General features: G+C 38.1%; 1 protein-coding gene across 3 annotated transcripts in view; it reads right to left on the bottom strand.

The window, feature by feature from the left end:
- Positions 1–19,951, bottom strand: part of HMGCLL1 (3-hydroxymethyl-3-methylglutaryl-CoA lyase like 1) — an 83,878-nt gene extending 63,927 nt beyond the window's left edge. Inside the window, exon 1 of one of the 3 annotated variants that reach the window (XM_051615392.1) lies at positions 19,802–19,951. In XM_051615392.1, coding sequence (XP_051471352.1) covers positions 19,802–19,918 — 117 coding nt within the window. In that variant the 5' untranslated portion in view covers positions 19,919–19,951. The remainder of the gene's footprint in view (positions 1–19,801) is intronic. The other 2 variants (XM_051615390.1, XM_051615391.1) reach the window with 2 other exon arrangements.
- Between the last annotated feature and the right edge of the window lie 1,785 nt (positions 19,952–21,736).

Genomic DNA, 21,736 nt, shown 5'->3' with positions numbered 1-21,736 from the left:
AAACATTTTTTAAAAAGACCTGAGAAACTCCACCAACCGCGCCTCTGTGGTCTAATAAATCTGCTTTCAATATTACCTCCTATTCCCTCCTCAGACAGTCTCTTATTTACCTCACAAACTGTATTCTGACCATCCTACTCTCCAGCATAAGTAATAATTTCTCCTACACTGCGTTGCTGAAGCTCAGATAACAAACAAGTAAAAGGGAAGCAGAATACTTAGGCTGAGGCTCCTGTGTACTATTTATGCATTTTACTGTGCATAATCTCTAGACACAATTCAGAAACAAAAAAGACACTATAAGAGTACATGTACCACCTTCTTTACCATTTTTTCATTCTGTGGCCCAAATGAAACTAGAGGAGTAAAGAAGCATCTTTGGACCCTAATCTCACTTGTAACTATGAATGAATACTCAGTAACTAGCCGTTAGGACATTCTTCTATGATGGTGGAGATACATTTCAGGAAGAAAAAAGAGATTCCCTGCTTTCTTGGGAAATCTTCTGATCATAAGAGTCACACTTGCAGAATATTTGGGCATCACTTGAAACACAGATGAAGAAGTCACCTGAGCCACCAGTCACATTCTGTGCCAGGCTCAATGTCATCTGCGAGCACTAGGCAAGCTTCAAATCCACAGAAAGGACTGAAGTATTTCAGAACTTATGCAGAGTTTAAACACGTCTCTGTTTACTATCTGGATGGCATTAGACCTTAATCAGGGCTTGTGCTTTTGAACTGAGGGATCAAGTTCACAGAACTCTAACTGGAGGTTTACAAACATGCGTCATCCCCTTGGGTAAAAGGAAGGACTCTCAGAACCAACAATGAGACCAACTTGTAGAAATTTTTACACCTTCAGGTGTAGTATTAAATGGTCTACAGATAATAAATAGAAAACATAAATTAAAATGAAAACGAGTTTCTATATTTTAAGGGAATCCAAAAAAGGTGAACCTTACAGAAATACACAAGTACTTACATTAAACACTAAACATGTCAGGTAAATAATTTTGTTTCAGAAAAAAATACTGACAAATCTGTATTATATTAAGTATTTTTATGTATCAAAGTATAAAAAGTCATTATGGTAGGTACTTAGAGGTGACTGCTTACTGAATTACATAGTGGCTCTGTTAAAAAGTAATGACTTTCAAAGCACTATGTTTGAAATAGCAAAAAGGAAATAGTTGACATAAAAGGGTAAGAGTCTGGAAAATTTGTTTTTTCCATGCATCAAGCCTTGCCAAAGGAGAACAAAAAGCATATAAAACCACAAAAAAAAAATTGCCTCCCTCAAAACAGAATGCAGCCAAAGAGTCTTAAAAAAAAAAAAAAAAAAAAGGAAAAAAGAAAACCATACCATTCAGCTTGAGACACTAAATGCCAAATATCTGTATGGAAACTCTTTCCCTGAGCTATAAATAGCTGAGAAATCAAGTTCATTATAGAAAATCCTAGTAAGCCTTAATTAGAGCAGTACAATCTTCTTAGCACAACCATAAATGTAATCAAATTAAATAAAAACACTTTTTACATCTCTGTTACTGCTTCACCACTTCAAGTGAAGGTGATGAGGTTCCTTCCACCTTCTGATTTTTATTCCATGTAGTCCATTCACATGGACCGTAATAGCACTGGGAAATATTACCCAGAGCTACCCAAAAGTAACTGAAAGGACCAAAAAGTAAGCAGGAAGAATGTGGACGCTAAGGTCTTTTCAGTCTTTCTAAACAAGCAAAGACGAAGCTCTGCTTTGCTTTTCCACAAGGTGGTGTTCTGGCACAGAGGACAACTGAACAAAGGTAAGTTCATCTTGTACAGGGAAGAATTATTCCAGAGGGCAGTTTTAAACAAGGATCAGCAGGGACACAGAATAATAACTCCATAAGTATGTGTGCAGTGACAGGGACAAATGTCCCAAAACTGGGAGAAGGCTCTGAGATAAATAAAAGAACAAAGAAAACAGTTGTCAATCTTCTGAACACGTAGATGTGTCTAAACTTTACAAGACAGAGGAAATTAACAGGAAGAAATTAAAACCTTAGTACATAATCAACTAATGATTGAAGTGGTATTGCAGAGACTTGTTTAGATAGTTCACAATACTGGAAGGCAGATATAAAACATTGATTCCCAAGTTGACTAGGGGGAAAATTGAGAAGATTCACCTATGAGATATAAATAATAGATATATATATTCAGAAAACAGTGGGATACACCTGGTGAATATCCTTCAGCAAAGATAAACTGAGTATTTGTGCTGGAACTTCTGCCATATGCTGCTGACATGAAGACCAGTAGCCAGGAACAGGCCATGACTAGCAAAAACATTCAGCCCTTGAGCTTTCACTAAGTACATTTTTCTTATTATATCATTGCTTATTCATGACCTGAACAATAACATAGAAATACCACAAATTAAACAGCTGTAAGTGCTTTAGACAACAGGACTGAAATTCAAAAATCCATTGACACACTAGAGAAATAAGTATGATGCATTTCAATAAAAGCAATACATAAAACAATACTTAGGACTATCCATACTGTATCTGATGCTGGCGGACTAATTAAAAGAATTTTTTACTGTTTTCCTTCCTCATTTTTTTCATGTTTATTTCTCCATTTTAATAATTTTTACCCCTCAAGAAAAAAAAAATCTCCAAAGTTGTAAAATAAAAGAGAGAGAGTATCTGACTAAACAGTTAAAAATAAATAAAAATACTAAATTAAATGGCGAATCTAATCCTAGGCTATAAACAGGGATGTCACAGATAAAACAGTAGCCTGTCACTTAATGAGTAGAAATATTATGTCTAGTTTTGGACTTCCTACTTCAAAAAAGAATACAGTCATCCACAGGAGGGTGAAAAATGCAAGTATATCATTACAGAATAAAATTAGTTAAATGCAGAGATAACTTATATGGAATAAACTAAATTATCATTGAGATCAGAAGGGACCTCTGAAGATCATCTAGTTCAATCATTCTTCCTCAGAGCAGGGTCAACTAAAGCAGGTTACCCAGAACCTGGTTCAGTTGGGTCCTGAATATCTCCAAGGATGGTGACTTCTGGGCTACCTGTTCAGGTGCTGACCACCCTCACAGTAAAAAAGACTTTTCTAATATTTAAATGGAATTTTTTGTACTTCAGTTCATACCCATTGCATCCTGTCCTGTCACTGAATTAATCTTTTTTATCAACCCCACTTGGAATTTGTACATATTTATAAGATCCCTCTAAGCCTTCTTTCCTCCAGGCTAAATACTCTCAGCTCTCTCAGCCTCTCCTCATATGACAGATGCTTCAATTCATTAACCTTCTTCATGGTCCTTTCCTGGATCTGATCCAGCATGTCTATGTCTATGTCTCTCCTGCACTGGAGATTAAATCTACAGGTATAACTTTAGTCCACTTCTTCAAATTTAATTTGAATGCACTTGCAACTTTTGTTAGAGGGCTTCTGTCAGCTCATGAAAGAGTACTGATTTTCATATATCAGGAGATTATCTGAACTGATTGAGAATTCACTGTAGGGATTTCTATTGTTAAGTAATAGCTCTAACATTTCTACTGTCATTTCCATTAGTTATTAAATTCTAATATAATCTGCTAGTACACTTATTAAACTGCTGCACGGCTGTTTGCAATAAAATACAAGTCATTCATATGAAAATAGCAGAAATATTATTTTAAACACAGGGGATTCAACTAAATTGTAAATGTTTATGCTGATGGAGTGGCCAGTTATTTCATCTAATCCTCTTTACAAATAGGACTTAAATTTTAAAGACAAAGGTGATAAATTGCAAATAATATTAGCAAACAAATAATAACAAAAAATGATTACTTGCATTTAGAAATTATAAAATTATATTTTGTACAAAGTATTCTATTAAGTAAACAGAAAACTGGTGAACTGACAGTTCAAAAGGTTAACATTAATCAGGAATGCTCCACAGACTGTAAAAAATATTCTTACACAAAACTAGAAAATTCAGGTCACACTCTTAACTACAGTACTCATGGACATACAGTTAGAAATTTAAAAAAGCAAAATACCATCTATTATTACCATTAATTTGGAAATCCTTTAGAATAGGTCTTCCAAAGCTACAGCAGAGTAGTATTCAGTTCAAGGTTAAGAAACCTCAGCTCATTCTTGCTGTGTAAACATAGGTACCTGGAGTCATTCTGGACGACTAAAAATTTCCAGTCTCCACGTGCTGCCTAGGAAGGGCATGGGTCCCATTTTGCCCATTTACTGTAGGTCTCATTTAAAATCTATCAAGTTGTCTATACACTGCTGGGCATCTTAAATAGTACCAGGCACATCTGTTAGGCTACTGAACTGAGCTTCTAAATGTTTTCCCCCATGCAGGTGTCTAAATTAGGCATGCTAGATGTCTAAATTCCCACTGCAGCCAAAGGAACTTTATTTAATATGCCTGATGGAGATAAAGAATAAAGAATAACTCAGGTCATGCCAAGGTTCACACCCAGTGGGTGATGATGTCAATCATGAGGTTTGCAAAACTGCTTGGGGAACTGAATGCCAATCCAGAAGGCAACAGGTTTCTTGTGCATTCTACAAGACACAATATATGCCTACCCAATAAGCAAATAAGCATGTCTCATATATTCTAGGTGTTTCAAATGGCACCAGGCACCTACACTTAGGCAGCCGAGTCCTGTCCTAGGACTCTGCACTGGCTATCACAGGAACTTCAGCTGCTGCAGATACCTAATTGCATGTTAATTCAGATGTCTTAACCTCAAAATAGACATCTTCCTCAAATGATATAAACTAATGTATAACAAAGAAAAATCAGTGGAATCTCTTTTGAATTCCTGCAAGAGCTCAGTAGATAACGTATTCTTTTTATCATTCTAAATTATGTTTTCATGCTTCCTAGCTGACATGATTCCCAATCCATCCTGATGCCACACTTCATCTTTGCCTCTAAACTCTTCCTCACTTAAAAACTGGAATACAGATAAATACACAGGAAAGAGGAAGTAATATTATCCCTTGCAGTAGATCATTTCAATCCAAAACGTACTCTCAGCAACTGAAACCTTACACATCAACAATTTTCCAGGTATATGAAAGGCAACATGTAGCACATGGATATTTAAGCTGCATCAGTCCAATGAAGAGCATCCTCATTCCTGTTTCAGAGCATCTCTTTGGAGCAACTGGCACCATTTCTATTCTTCTGCTCAAGCTATGCATTAGAACCAATTCAGATAACTGAATTATTTCCTCCTTGCTTTCCCATAACTCCTCTGTAAGCAGAGAACTGACATTGATCCTGATCTTGATCCATGGACCGACTTTCCAGTTTGACATTGGAGCAGAATGCAGCCTATATCTCCCTCTCTTTGCCTCCTTCTATCAGTTGCACCTAAAAAGAAAGTGCAGTAGTTGTTAATGGCTAGCACTGTAAAGTAGAAGCTTTGTTGATGGAGGACAGTTGTATCACATGCTCCAGATTACAGCAGCAGAAGTCATAAACTACATCTGAATGTTAGTGCTTTTTAACTTAACTCTCTCTGATCCTGCTGCACCATTTCTTTACCCAGTGGCGACTACAACTATCAGATGCTATGAGAGTAAACCCAAAGGATAATGTTTTGTTCAAGCAACAAACAAGGGTCTGACACAAAAAAATACACCAAAATCCAACTAACAGTAAAAGATCTCTGTCTGATACACAAATACAAGTCCTCTCATAAAAGAGAAAACTGAGGCATGATATGCAATTGTGCTAAATCACTTGCTGCACAGAGAATCACCAGAGGGGTACTAAGTGTGCAAACTGATTTCACAGAACAGTATCTCCCAGGTCTTAGAAAAATGTAACAAGATGCAGCAAACGAAATAAGCAACTTCTTGCCACGTGAAAGGACATTTCTTTAAGGCCAAACACAAAATAGCACATTTTCCAAAAGAGTTACAGAGTTAATAAATCAATATAATCTCTGCCTGCAGGAGTCTAACAGAGGGAATAAGAGAAAGAATTCCTCACTTCTCAGACTATTTTCCTTTATACTAGATCAGAAGAGGTCAACTCACACATACTTTGTGTGAAACACCTGCTGAATATTGTTCTCTATGATTTGCAGTTTACCCTTTTGCTGACAGTGGATGTGCTTAGCCACTCAAACATGCAAACAAAACCTGCAGCTGCCTCCAGCATATAACTTGCCTCATATAACCAATTCAAGTGAACTCGGTTTGAACTACAAAAACACATAAACTGAAACCCTGGCTCTTTCCATTTTGTTTAATGGAAAGGGTAGTCATATATTTGAATACTGTTTGGAGGTGTCTACTTCTGTGTTTATTTTTAAAGCATATTAATAAGCTCTAATAATTTATTAATATAATTTTAAATACATGAGAGGATGAAAGTTGCTTTCTTTTGTACCTTTCATATCACATCAAAGACTGACAATCATTCTTAGACTATTCCTCATCTTCCACTTTCATGAGGAAGTGCCAAGTCCAGAAGTAATAAACAGGCTTAAAGATTCCTTATTTTTTCATGCCATGGGTTTGGAATGCATTCTGAAACTACTACTCTTAGTCAAACAAACTACATGGTTTATCAAACTGACCTTGCAACAATATTATCCTGCATTTCTTTACAACCTTATAAGTTTCTGCATAAACTGGGTTTTCTCCTTGATCTCTTCAATATCTGAAGTCAGCACAGGTGTTTGTCTATATTCTTTAGCTTCAGTACTGATTAGGTCCTTGCTTTGTAACTTTTCATATATTGCTTTCAACCCTCCTAAGCTGTGCAAAGCAGAGACACAATAGAATGACAGAAAACAACATGGCCAGTGGTCATATCACAGTGATTGCTATGCTGGTTAGAAAATTAATAAAAGCTGTATTTCCCACCTTAAAAAATGTTAAAGAGCAAAATCTGTTAAGACCACTTACTCAAAATATAAACATGAATGAAGAAACATACATAATATTGTTATTACATAAAATGCAATTATTAGTATTATTTCAAATCTAAGAAATATATATTAAGGGGCAATATAGATATAAATATCAATGTTCTAGATGTAGTATTAATTTCCATATTTTATTGGGCTTTAATCCTATTGTTCTTCAAATATTTTGATATCTCAATTTAAACAAAGCCAGTGAAAGCATGCTGGAAAATATGGCTAAAAATGAATATGATGTGAAGATAGTTACAGTCTGCTAACAGCCTTTCCCTTTAGTAAGCAGAGGTAAGAAATGTGAGCACTTCAACTGTATGAAGTTACTAATTTTAAATTGCAATTATCAAAATCATGACAGTCCATGCTACATTCTAACTATACTGCCAAGAATAACAATTTGTCACGTGCCAGTAGAGTCATACAAACATTTCTGGTGGTCATGGCTTAAAATTTGCTGAACACAAACTCCAGTGAATCAGAAAATTCCACAGGCAGATGCAGGCTATCAAAACTGCTGCTCTGACAGTCCTGAAAAACAAAAATCTCAGAAGCTGGGGAATAAATGCCCAGCAGGAGCAGTTGGCTCCAAGAGCAACTGCAGTCCAGCTCTATGCCATGATGTTGGATTCTCTGAAAAAAGTAGTGGCATTACAGGAAAAATACTCAGAAGGATAAAATCAAGCCCAAAGACCACTAACAATCTTTGAAAACAAGGAAGAACCTTTGGTAATGTTGGTATTTTACATTAAATTGCTCACAACCCAACAGAACAAAAAAATAGACCAAATCTGCCAAAAAAACATCTCCTCAATGAGTTTGAACCTCCCAAATTATAATTTATTACTTGATTTGCCATCTTCTAAAAACATTTGTTGTTATTTTCAACAAATGAAGAGCACATGGGCAGAAGTTTGAATACAAGTGTCAAGTACAGTTAACACTTCAAACAACAAAAAAAGCAGACAGATATGCTGAAGTCACAGATAATTTTCAGTAACTTGCAAAATAATGAAGGGAATGTATTATGAGAGTCAGGTGGTAACAGAGGCATAGACAACCACAGTTAGATTTGTATTATAATAGGATCATAAATAATAAATTATAGTAGAGACTTCCATTGTTAGTAAGAGGCCAACATATCCAGACACTTTAGCAAAAATCAAGAAAGTATTTTCAGAACGTGGTGCATACATTACCTTTTTCCTATTTCCCTAAATGCTTCCCTTGGCTAACAAGCAGCATTTCTCCATTAACCAAGTTATTTTGCAGCCAACTCACTTTCATCCATATTCCTATCTTGGTTAAAGCCTGGAAAAGCAATTATACTCTGCCATCTGGGCTGGATGAGAAGGATACAGAGAACTGAGATCAACAGCATACTGATGACACTGGAGCCAAAACCTCCCACACTTTCCTTCACTATTATTTATGGTAATAGTATTATGGTGTGTATGGTGTTTTATGGGCAAGACTGAAGACAGAATTCTAGAAGAGAGAAAGAGTGGTGTTTTTTCCACACATTGAAAAAGCAGAGGCATGATCATCTTTAAAAGACCAACATGTGAAAGTAATTTGCCCTTTATAATGCTTTCGGATATCAATGGAGGGAAAAACTAATCCATTGACAAGCCAGCCCATCTACACCATCAGGTAAGTCTCTTTAAATACCTCATTGTCAATAAAAGTGAGTTATGCATAGATCTTTAAGAACTCAAGTTAAAAGTTGGAAGTAAATCAACTATTCTCAATTATTATTGTCATCAAAATCACCTTCTTGTGTCCAAAGGCAGTACCTAAAAGATCAAGGAAATCTTTAATTCAACTACAGCTGGCCCTCGACTATGTTTTCCATAGTTCTCTTCCCAAAGGCACTGATAAAAATGACAGTATTTTAATGATTATTTATTTAGCCACTGTTCGCAACCCATCCTTCAGGAGAATTTAAAATTTATAAAGGTCTTTAGAAAAATAACATCTGCAAAGTGTTACCATAATAATTTCCCAACAGTAGGAAGCAAATTATGGTATCTTGAATGCTACACCATTCTTGACATTATAAAAATGTTCTGTTTTCACAATGGAATCAGTCAAATGTGAGCATATTTTAAATAATATATTTTTCTGCCCATTTAACTGATAATAATTAAAGCTACTGAAAATTTTCCTTTCATGAAATTTAGAAAAAAGATGCAATGCCTTATTTTAAAATAAACATTTTTTTTTTAATTATAAGTTTTTATGAGCTTATCTTGTAACGGTATGCCACAGCTGCTGCTGAACTGGTGCAGCTTACAATGTATTAATCAGATTTTAACATATTCTAATCATGCAAACCTGAAAACAGTGGAGTGGAATAAGCAGAAGAAAATGGACTGGTACTGGAGAAACTACGACAAAGTGAGATCATGTCACTTGAGACTATTTGAGAAGATTAAGTGTTGCCATGGCAAAAAGCATTATGAGATTACCTACATTTTTATTGCTTCCACTTCTAGGTTTTACAAATTTAAGAAGATTTTTTTTTTTCAGCAAGCATATATTGGATAAGTTGTACAACAGGTGACAAAGAAATCTGACTTGTAAAACTGGTAATAAAACCAGTGGGTCAGTGTTAACTAAGCACAAAATCAGAAAAAATCTGATGGTATTACCTCTGACTGTACTTTCATTATACTCCAGCACATAATCTTCACCAAAGGATTGTTCTAAACTCTGATGATAGATAATAATACTTAGGGACTAAAATGACCATTTGGCCATACCACTCACTAAGCTCACAATGTCCTGAAATGTTCTTAATGGCTGGCTCCAATTGGACTTCAAGACACTGGAACTTAGGTGTGTCAGGTATCCCAGTACAGTCAATTTATATATTCACATATAATGTTTTAAGACTCCCTAACCACAGCATGTAAGACACAGGATCTGTGCCTTTTTTGGCAGCTGGGGACAAAGTAGGATGGTATAGAGCATCTTTAATGGCATCAGCAATGCAGCATGGCCAGCTGACTAAAGCTATTTCTCAGTGCTATCAGCAATGGCCAAAAGACTATGAAACAAACTAGTCGAGTAGTAAGGACACAAGCCAGATGTCTAATTACAGGCACCTACTGGGTTTGAGTTCCATCCCACTTGACTATATGCTACCAAGCCAGAAGGTCTCCCATAAATCCTGTTTGATATATGCCAACCCGATAAACCATTCCAGCTAACTTAGGGCATCTCACATGGCACCAGACAACTGGGCTTAGGCAACTGAATCCAGTCCTAAATATGAAAAAATTGCAGGGAGACAAAAAACAATTCTCAGTCACCCCTTGACTCCTCTCTGTATAACCAAGAGCCAGCTGGTTTAGTAGATTAACTTTCCGTCTTCTTCACACCACTCGGGCAAAAGTGAGACACAACAGAGCCAAAGAACTTGCCTATCCTCTCTTCTTTCCCCAATAAATTCTTCATGTAAGCTGTTCTGCTTTATATGAAGCCAGCAAAAAGTCCAACACAAATTATGTTCCCAGGCTTTTAAAAATTCAGCTGTGATCAGCTGAGGATTCTGTTAAATCTTTTTCCTAATCCCACTGTTCCACATGATATACCTTCATCACTTACCTTGCTCCCCTATTTCTCACATCCTAACACCTATATTTAATCTCATCTTAACTAGTTGCATTAAAAGTAAACCCTAAAGCCACATTTCCAGATGCTGCTGTTGAATTATTTCCCTATGGGTTTCACCTAACATTCCACCAGTGTCCTCTGGTACTTCAGTCAACACATCTCATGTATTCAAACTCTTTAAACTTTTTTTTCCCAAGAAACTCATAAACTAACACCTTTATTCCCATAGAAAACAGCTAACATCTGTGGACAAAAAAAGCCCAGTCAAACAAAGAAGAAATGCTACTCAACACAGTTTTTTACCCATGCACCTTTTAGCAATTTTCACATGTAATAAATCCAGGTTTTTTTGTCGTAATAACCACTGAGAATCACTCTCAGAAGTAAATTTAATCCAAGTAATCAGTTTAAATGTAATATAACAATTGGAGTAACTTTCATTCATTTACACCAAAACTTAAAATAAATCCCCATTGAACAAGGGAATAATTTTAAAATAATATTAGCTACAACATTAGGACAGTAAGTATAATTTCCTTCTTATCACCTGCAGCATCTTTTTCATCTTTTGCCACATTAGAATTTTGTCCCAAACTATGATTGAAATCTCAGCCATTAATTATTGTCTAACTCAGTAAAAGTATGAAAAGTTGTGAGCTGATTACTTCCAACACTAATACCTTAAGATTGAAAAGGAACCCTTAGAACTACCCCTGAAAGTGTTTCTTCTGAAATGTAAATCATGTATTTTGTCAGTTTTCTGATTTGAGATTTATTAAATTCTGACCAGATAGTAAGAAAAATTAAGTCTATATCTGATTCACAAACTCATATTTAATAAACTATTTTTCATCACAACTTATGTCATGATCAACATACTACAAAATAGAAGAAACTTTTATCTCCACTGCACTACTTAAAGTTTGCATGCCATTTTGACTTTTCTGCCCCAGAAGGACTCTACAAGTACACATTAATGTAGCAGTAATAAAATATTTCTCTTTTACTGAAAAGCAAGAATGCTGAATTAGCTTTACTGGTATTTAGCACAGTATGAAAGCCTGATTTTGATCATAGAGCTACAGGCCTCATATTACATGCTCTTATCTCTGAAATTCCAGATCAGCCAATAAAGCAACCTTTCTCAGAGTTCCAATATCCTGCTGAGTTTTCCTATGTGACAGAAGATGGCTGGATTAGATAGCCAGAGAGAACCTTTTCCCATAAATTTGTGCTTGATAAGCTTTTTATTTCCATTCTTAAAATGAATATTTTTATGTTGCAGTGTTTTCTGAGGTTCAGTTAATTCATGAAACTTACTGAGTGTGTAGTATTTCATTACACTGTATGTCAAGGTCCACATATGCATTATGATGTGCATTGGCACACATTGTAAGGTGGTACACATTCCCCAGCAAGTTCACAATACCACACACCATCTTTAATACACATTTATCGTTCATACTTCATCTATCTTTTTAAATATACATTTGGGGGAAAAGAAGAATGCTAAAGAAAATATTTCACCTTTGTTAAATGAATGAGAGAGCTAAACAATAGAAGAGAATTCAACACAGCCTGAAGTACTAAATAACTACTTTTCTGAAGTCCGCCACAGTTTCTTTAAACGTAACTCCTTCCACATTTAACACATCAAAAGATCTCAATAACCTTCAATTCCTAACATTTCAAAGAATGATCAGCATCTTTAAATGCTTCAAATATTTATGTTGTGAAAGAGCAGAGGGTGACAAGCACTCATTTCAGCTTTATCTCCGGACTGTACCAACATTGCACCAGTGTCTCATTAAATAATACTCACCCAAAAACCGAAATTCAAACACACACTTTCATAAACAAGTGAATCTTTCAACACAGATGTTGCAAGAACTGGAGCTATCTCCTTCCTCCAAAACACACACACAAAAAAGGTTCTGTCATTAAAACTGAGAGAAAATACATGTAAGTTCACTCTAGGTACCCAGCATTCCACTTTTAAGCCAAGTCTAAATGGAAAAAACCTAACTTGTGATCCAAGCTGCTACAGAGATGACTTTTACTACTATCTGTCACCTCATCAGACAGTTCAAAAATACAAAATTACTGTAGTCTTACAAGGCACTTGTGAGATTTCCTCAACCAAACTATAAGCTAGAAGATCCACAAATGGTAAATAAAATCCGTATTAAAACCTGAGACAAAGATAATATTCCTACTTATTTCAATAGGAATTAAATTCAGATCTAGTTGACCTTAGGCACGTAATTCATCTTCACTCTCAGCCAAGGCAATGAGAAAATGAATTAAGAAGAATGATCTCAATATGTATGGATTTTAAAACGATGATTTGACACAAAGGGTGTCTGAAATTAGTCTTTTTCCTTGAGCTGGCAAGAGAGGAAATGAACATCACTGTGCCCATATGTAGGCTTTGAAGAAGGTGGAGGTGGGACAAGTAAAAAACGGGATCTCACCAAAAAACAGATGTTGGGTCGGAGTAGAAATTTCCTGTGTGTTTTGTTTTTTTTTAATTCCCAAATTTGCAGAGCAAGATCTGTTAAATCCTTTACAGCATTTCCAGCTGTATTATGAAGTTCTAAACCCACACAAAAATCCCAATATAGCATAAATCTGTATCAACTAAAAGGCTCCTATTATCTTTCCACTATTTACAATCCAATGACACAAAAGAACTAAAAGTCATTCATTACATTTAGGTCAAACTTACACTTTATTATTAGCCTCTTCTAACATTCTGTTTGGCACCTTTAGCAAACCAACTACTTAGCCTTTTTGGACTTTCTCTCTTCAACATTTCATTCACCAATGTTCCTGAGCTCTTATTCTGGAGCATAAAGAATACCTGGCTGAAAAATCAGCATGAGTTTACTGACTGGATCTTCTAAAGTGGAAACTTCTATTGATTTTTTAAAAAATTTTGGAAAGAGCTCAGCACTGAACTCGCCCTACTCCAGTTAAATTCAGTGGGAGTGTGGTTTTGTGTTTTATTTACTACCTTCAGTGTCAGCACGTATTAAATGCCATTTCTCATTTATTCTACTTTATTCCTCTATCTATATTATTTTTTTATAACTTTGTATGCTTTACAGTTTATGAACACTAAAAAAAATAAATGGTGCTTGGGAATCTGTAACAAAACAAAGGAAGTCCCATTCTTCCATTCATCAAGAGAAAGATGCAACTACCGACTTACGTATTGACAAGGTCCCTACATGTAGAGGAATATGAAGGGCTGGAAATGAGGAATTACAGTTTCTTAGTGATCAGTTATGTAATCTCAATTAAATGAAAGACAACATAAAATGTATATACCTTGGAAGTTCAGGATGAAAACATGAATGAGGTAAGAATGGTGGGTAAAGAAGAGAGAAAAAAACCCAAGGATATAAGACCTTTTCCCCATGTAGTTAATATACTTTCTCCATATTGATTTCATTAAGTATCTTTAAATGCTGTCATCCTTTTAAAAAGTCAAGAAAGAAGAATTCTGCAATACAGTTCAGGGCATCTACCTTCTTTTTCCCCTATTAAAAATGCATTTTATGTGCAATTTTCAGCAGATCAAAAAATTAATGTAAAATATTATGTTTTTCTTGCATATTGTAATTGTCAGAATAAATAAAAATACATCTGCAATACTGCTGACAACAAATTTTTATATTACTTCTTAAACAAAATAAATTAAATAAAAAAACAGAAATCGTCTAGTTATTTAAGGAAAGCTTGCAAATGTGAATTTGTTCCTGGAATACATTATTACATGGAGATAAAAAGAACCTGAAATATATAGTAAATCTCAAATCACTCACTCTGAGGTGCAGCTAAAAGATTCAAATAACACAGACAGGCCTTATCTGCCCAGGTAGCGTAATACCATATGCCTCAATTTTTACACTGTAATTTGAATCAAAAATTAACCATGAAATACAAAAAGTGGTTAAGACAAATATACATAATTGTCATATGCACTGTGTTTTAAATTTGAGAGGTTTCTAGCATATGTTTAAAACATGGTAGTATATTGGGAAATGCAGCAAATTAAAACTGCAAAATTAAGACACTTGTGTGCATCTCTTGACACAAGACTGTCACGCAGTGAGGAGATGAGGGAATCTTTGACTGCATGGTTTAGGTCTGGATATTTAGACATGTAGTATATAAATCATTGCAACCTATGCAGTGAAACAGAAGTTAGTATTCTAAATCAGAGGACCCCAGGTTTTGTGTGTTATTACACACATTCAGCATGTAGAGTTTGTGTTCTTCTCCAGTTATAAAACTCTCAAAGTACACTGTGTTTTCCAATGATGATATACTGTTAATAATTCTGAGTACTGCGTCTCACATGACAGCCTAAGTCTGTGACAGAAATCTTACACGATAGCATGGCACACATCAGCATTACTTAGATCTACGCCTCCTAGAGTCACAGCTGTACCCATCAGACCAAGACTAGGGTTTTATTTTTTTACTTACTTTTGCTTTGCTTGTGGTTGATGTAGCCCTAACCAAAGTGTTTAACTCCTAATATACTGTACCTCCTAGGCAACTAGCTAGTGGTACATTAAGCCACACGGGTCTAAGAGAAAGATGCTTACTACGAAGCTATGTTTAGTCACTACCCTCTTGTAGAGCAGGTTGCACCAATTTAAAGTGGTGGAAGATGAATATTCATACTGAAGTTGACACTCTGATCTTAACTAATTCTATCTTTTCAAAACTATTCTAAGTCATTGAATGTAATTAAAAACTGTATTTGAAATTGTCGCAATTTTACATAATTTAAATATCTAGTCCTCTATTCCTTATTATGTAAACTTCAAAAACTGTTAAGAATTCAATAATTTTCACTACCAGGGAAATCACACTAATCCTTTTTCTAAATCTAAACCATATAGGCTATTCGCCCTCATTATTTTTATTATAAAGTATTAAAGAAAACTGTCAACACTTAGCCTTTAAATTGCTACTCTGTATTTAATATATAGACAGATTACAAGAGTTTGTGTGTGGTAACATATTCCTTTACTTTAAGCAGCTCTTTCTTCTTCTTCCCATCCTCCATGTCTTAATACTAGAGATCAAAAAAAAAAAAAAAGGTAATTTTACATTTCATCTCCATTTTCTTGATCATTCCAGGAGTGCAAGACCTAACTTGTCCCAGCTGGAATTCAGTTGCTTGAATATGACTAACCAAAACTGAACAAGCCTCAGATACAGTATTTTGCAATGGCACTAACATTTTCCTGCTTGAGTGGAAATACCTGATCTGATACATCCAAGGACTTAATTTGATTTTTTTAACAGCTGTACTGTATTGGCAGCTTATGATCCTCCTATGATTTTTGAGTATTCCAAGGTTCTTCAATCACTTCTAACTGATAATATCACAGTTTCTAGTTTGGGTTATTAATCTCAAAATACCTAATCATTTTGTATCCTTGAATTTCATCCCAGTCTTTTACACCACTTCTTTAGCCATCCAGCTCTTATCTGCTGTGTCCTTAGCATATTTCTAATGCATTAAAAGTCCATTTTAACCTACATGAAAAGGATGAGACCAATGTCAGTTGCTCTCAGACCATCTCTCCTTTCAGCCAGAATGTTCCTGCTAAGCCAGAGGACAACCATCAGCAGCAGATGAACAGCCAGCCTTCCTCCCCGCTTCTCAGCTAGAGCTATTTATGAAAATGAACACAAAGTACATTACAAATTCCAGTCGAGGGCTATGAGTCACCATCAGGAGCAACCTCCGTCACTGTGGAAACATCACTAATGCTGCAACATCGATTGCCACCTCTTTTCCAGGTAGGTCCTAGCACATTTTACAGTTCTGATATAAATCCGTCTTTAGCACTCTCATGTAACTATAGCTCCTATTTAGTAAAATTAATCAGCCCTTTAATATAAAATGAATCAGACTTAATAATAAAAACAGTATACACTGGGGTAATGCTAAGAGAATGAAGCAAAACTGGCATCCTCATGTATGAAATGTAAGACTATTTCTGAAGCAAACAAGATTAAGGAATTAAGAAAATGGAATAAAATTAAGATACTGCAATAGGAATATTGTGTCCCATTGACTAGGTCAGGTCTTCAATAGTATTTTTATGTAGCATAGACAAGTCTAAATAAGAGTGAAATAGATATTAGTAAATTCTACTAATAGATAGGAGAAAATTCTATTTACTTTCTATCTAGCCATTAGACCAATTATCTTTTGCTTTTCACCTTTCCAAATAACTATACTCCTCAAGCATCCCTATGTTTTAAAGTCAAATACAGTTGTAATAATACTATAAAATTCTTAGCTAAACAAAAAAAGAAAATTAAAGAAAAACAAAGACTAAGACATCCCACTAGTCACTCTAGGGCCCATTACTTTGCCTCAAATACAGCTCCAAGTGGCTAAACCTGGACCTTTATAAATGAGTCAGCACAGTATATAACAAATTTTTTATATATCTGGGATTTGTCAGCAAAATTGAATTATTTTAGTTTTACAATAGCTCTGGTAGCAACACTAATAATGCTGACATTTCACTTTGTGTTTAAAAAATGAACAAACATGAAAAACTCCTGAACATATTTCAGCAAGAAAATCAACTCCTTATTTTCATCAGCCATGAAAGCATTAAGTTATCTCAGGGTAACTGTTCTTGCACCTTAAGCCTCTTCCACCCTTTTATTTCTTGGTGTACCCACATAAGTGCATTACAGTGGTGTCCCCATAATTGTAATGCATTTTTTATAACCATCACTTGAGCTAATATGGTTTCTAGATCACGTAAAAAGGAATATACTTTTTCCTGACAGGATTGGTACAGAATGCACTCAAGCAAACAGAAAATATTCATGGGTTGTTTAAGCACTTGCGTGAGAAAAACAGAAATTTAAAGATTCATATAAAGTAAAGAATCACAGAATCACAGAATGTTTGGGTTGGAAGGGACCTTAAAGATCACCTAGTTCCAACATCACTACATGGCCAGGGATATCTCCTACCAGAACAGGTTGCTCAAAGCCCCACCCAAGCTGGCCTTGAACACTTCCAGGAAGAGGCGATCCACAATATCCCTGGTTAACCTGTTCCAGTGTATAATAAGAAAATGATTGAAGCATTAAAATCATATTACAAAACTCATTTTGAGGTAATGCAGAAGCAAATGTTAAAACATTAACAGTGACTAACTCCAGATTTAATTAATGTCAATGGGCTCGGTAGACTGTACAGCTTACAACCACATCAATGTACACAGGAAGGATAAGCAGCAAATTCTTGTGTTTGCTGTTTGCTGGGGAGGATATATTTCTGTATTCTTAGAGGAAGAAAAATACTGATGAAAATTAAAGAGGAACACTGCAAAAAACACTGCAAAAGCTGCAGGTATCCATTACAATAAAGAAAGCCTTTTTGGTGTTTTTTTTTTCTTTTTTTTTTACCTATGATTTTCTGGGAAGATATTATTGCTTGTCTTTGACTTCAGACCTTCTCTATTGAAAAAGTCATTGAACCTTCCAGATGCTTTGTCTGTCAGGGGGCTGAGATTGATGCAATCAAGGGGCATATCAAGGTATTTTGAAGGATTTTTGAAAAAACATTCACATCTTTTGAAAGAAAATGGTGCACAAAAATCTTGCAAGAGCAGATGAAGAGGATTATAGTGCTTTGCTTCATGCCTGACACATAAAGTCCTTTTGTTCTATGTTATTTCTTCTTACAGTAAAAAAACATTTTTTTCCCTTTTACAGAAACAACTGAAGGAATTATGTTTTACTTTTTCCAAAAAAAAATCAATGCTGGATAAACACTATTCTCAGGGAACGGTGATAGCTGAAAGCCATCATGTATAGAATGTACAGAGCTCACCTATACAAAGCTCTGTGCTGAGAATAGTAGTGCTTTGGGTATTTCATATATGCAGCTTTTGAGATATCAAGCCCAGACCTTTTGAAGCAAAGTTGCAATGCTGCCAGCGCTCACGGCACTCAGAACATCTTACTTTTCCTGACCTTCCCACCTGTAAAGTTACATTGTTACCTAATAGTTTCACTCACAGAAAAACTGGAAGATGTACCCCCAGCATATCTGAAAGGCGTAGAACACGGAAGAAAGATGCAATGGACAAAAATTGCTTTTTTAAAGACAGGATTTTTAAACTAGTTTTGTTCTAGGCTTGCTACGTGTTTTTTAATGTTTAAAGCAATATCTGATAACTGGAGTTAGACTCAGAAGGAATGACAGTTCAGAAACAATATGCCCCAACAATAAGGATGTTGTAAAGGCAAGGCCATGCTCAGAATTATTTCCTTCTTTGAGTGCTTCATATTGACACCTTTCTTCAATGTCCTTCCAGATTTAGGCACCTCCTCCCTAAAAGCCACTAGTAGCCTTCCCCTTCCTTCATTTCTTTCCTTCTAAAGACATGGTTAGGACAGTCATGCCCTACGGTCACCATCTGGCCACCTGCCCATATCTCTCACCACCGAACTTCTCCCACTCCCCGCTATCTCCAGCTCCCCTCCGCACCTCTTGATGGTAGCTGAGGGACAGGAGAGCAAGCTACCACCTTCACTCACCCCTCCGTGACAAGCCCGTCGGCACTCAGCGCACCCCAGGCCACAAGGAGGGTACAGCTTCTCCAGAGGAGCTGACTCTGCAGTGACCCCTCCACCCGACAGCAGACGGGCCCACCACCTGCCGGTTTGAGACACACAAACTCCGGGAAGCAAGGGTGATATTGTGGCCTTGCCAAATATGTGTCACCCTACAGTTCTCCTTTTCACACTGTGGGTTGGAACAGGTGAGGGCGACACAAATGAGCGGATTTCTTTAATGCCGCCCCATCCCTGCCCCCGGCGCCACTAGAGATGCCAGGCTGCGTGTTGCACTACCAGCCAGATGGTTTAAAGACAGCCACCTTCTGCAGTATTGGCCAGGAGAGGCCCAGCGGCGAGGCGGGGGGAGAGAGGCCCGCACTCACCCATGCTGCCCCTTGCACCCGGCGGGAAGGCTGGCGAGGCCGGCAGGCAGCGGGGCGAGGGCTGGGGACAGGCAGCAGGGACGGAAGGGTACGAGCGTGAGGGGGCGAGGGGCGGCGGCGGAGACCCCCGCGCCCTGCGGGCCCCGGCCTCCCCCTGGCAGGCCCGGCGCCCTCCCATCCCCTCACCCCCGCCCGCCGATACCTGCCCGGGATGCGGAGCCGCCGGGGGCGGTGCGGCCGGCTCCCCGATCCACAGCTGCTCCTTGAGGAGGTGCTGGTAGCTGAGGCAGTGCTTCAGAGCAGACGGCACCGTGCCCATGGCGCGCCGCCGGGGCGCTCGCCGAGCGCCGGGCAACCAGCCGCAGGTACGGCGCAGCCCCGCGGCCAGGGGGGGGCCCTCGGGCCCCGCGCCCGCCGCAGCCGCTGCCCGCAGCCCGGCCCCGAGCAGCGCTGGGTGGGCGGAGCGCGGAGCCCGTCCTGCCGGCACCCCCGCCGCGCCCCTCCCGCGGCTGCTGCGGCGGCCGCCGCAGAGAGAGAGCGCGGCCGCGGCGGGCACCGGCGGCGGGGCCGCCGTGAGGCTGCAGCTTCTCCTCACCTCCCCCGCTTCACCCTTCCGAGCGCGGCGCTGAGGTTGCCCGGCGGGGGCTGCCCGCCTTTGGTGCGGGCTTGGTGCGCCCCGCAGCCGCCTGCGCTGCGAGGTGGGCGAGAAGCGCCTGAGGAGGCTCGGGGACCCGGCGACAGCTCGGGGGAGGCACAGGCGTGAGGGCAGCCGGGCGTCTCGCCCGCGGCCGCACACACCCGGGGGAAACGGGGCCCAGCCCGGGTTTCCAAAGCGTTTGGCAGAAAGCTTGAGGGGAAAGAGAGAGGAAGAGGGAGAAGGGACAGGGGTGCTCCGAGACCAAGCCTGCTTGTCCTGTTTGTGGTCCTGGGGCTGTGCAAACGGTGCGGAATGAAACCTGTCGTGCTCTCTAGGCCGTTCAGGGGGCAGCAGGTCCTTGACAGGAGGCTTTATGCGCACGCTTGCGTTTGTGCTGTTCATTTGGGTCGCAGAAACTTTAAACATAGCGAATGGAATGCTTTCCAAGTTCTAACAGCTCTCTCAGAAGCAGCAGGTTATATTTTGTCATCTCCTTCAGCTTTCAGTGTGTCAGCCAACTTTCCAAACTATTCTCAAGCGAAATACCGTATGGATTGGAAATTGTTTCTGGATCATTCCTTTTCCGGGGTATCAGGGTTTTTTTTGTTAAACTCGCCAACCTTTCCCTCAGCCATTTTCTGCAAAAGATAATCAGGTTTGCAGCCAAGTCCCTGTTTCATTCATTCAGTGATAGACATGATGCTCTTGAACCACCATCTTTTTCTTGTGCTGCTTTGCATTTCAAGCTTGCTGTTCCACGCATCCAAAGCCCTCCCTGTCTCTGAGTGCCAGTGCTACCACGACGATTATTTATTGGCTGTGAATTTTTTTCTTTTGCAAGATATTTACCATTTATTTGAAAATACTGCTAGTGGGCATTTCTGCAATTTCAAATCTGGCCACAGAAAAGTGACAGTGGTTTCTCTACTGACTGCAGTCTGAGGCAGTTGGTGTCTTTCCTGCCTTCTTCCAGTAAAATATTTGTGAATTCAAAATTCTTATATTTTCACAGTTTCAGATTCCACTAAGTTTCCATTAAATGTTGACTCTGGATACTTGCTTTGGTCTTGTTACCTGTACAGCTACGGATATAAGGCTGGCCATAAAAGCGAGCCTTTCTCTTTTGTCTCTCAGTGAGAGACAGTTTATCTATGATGTGGTACACGTGAAGAGACAACCACTTTATCGAGGCAAATAATTTAATTTTGCACTTTTCTGTATCTTTCTATACTGTAAACATTTTAAGACACAAACCTGCTTGAAGGCTCAGAGTGCCACTGAATATGCTGAAAAGGAAGACCTTTATCTGAAATTCCAATATCATGCAGAGAAGGAAAATATATCAGTGATACATTATAAAGTAATCCCAAACAATCTTGGATCTTGTGCAACATTTTTGGTTTTTTCTGTTGCACCTCTCATTCTCCCTGAAATCAAGATTTGGTTTTCACGCTTGCCAACTTAGCACTGAATATTTCAACTAGAGGCAATATTGGCCCA

This window comes from Apus apus, chromosome 3 (genome assembly GCF_020740795.1).
Source record: "Apus apus isolate bApuApu2 chromosome 3, bApuApu2.pri.cur, whole genome shotgun sequence".
Classification (NCBI taxonomy): domain Eukaryota; kingdom Metazoa; phylum Chordata; class Aves; order Apodiformes; family Apodidae; genus Apus; species Apus apus.
This window is presented reverse-complemented; position numbering and strand designations above follow the sequence as displayed.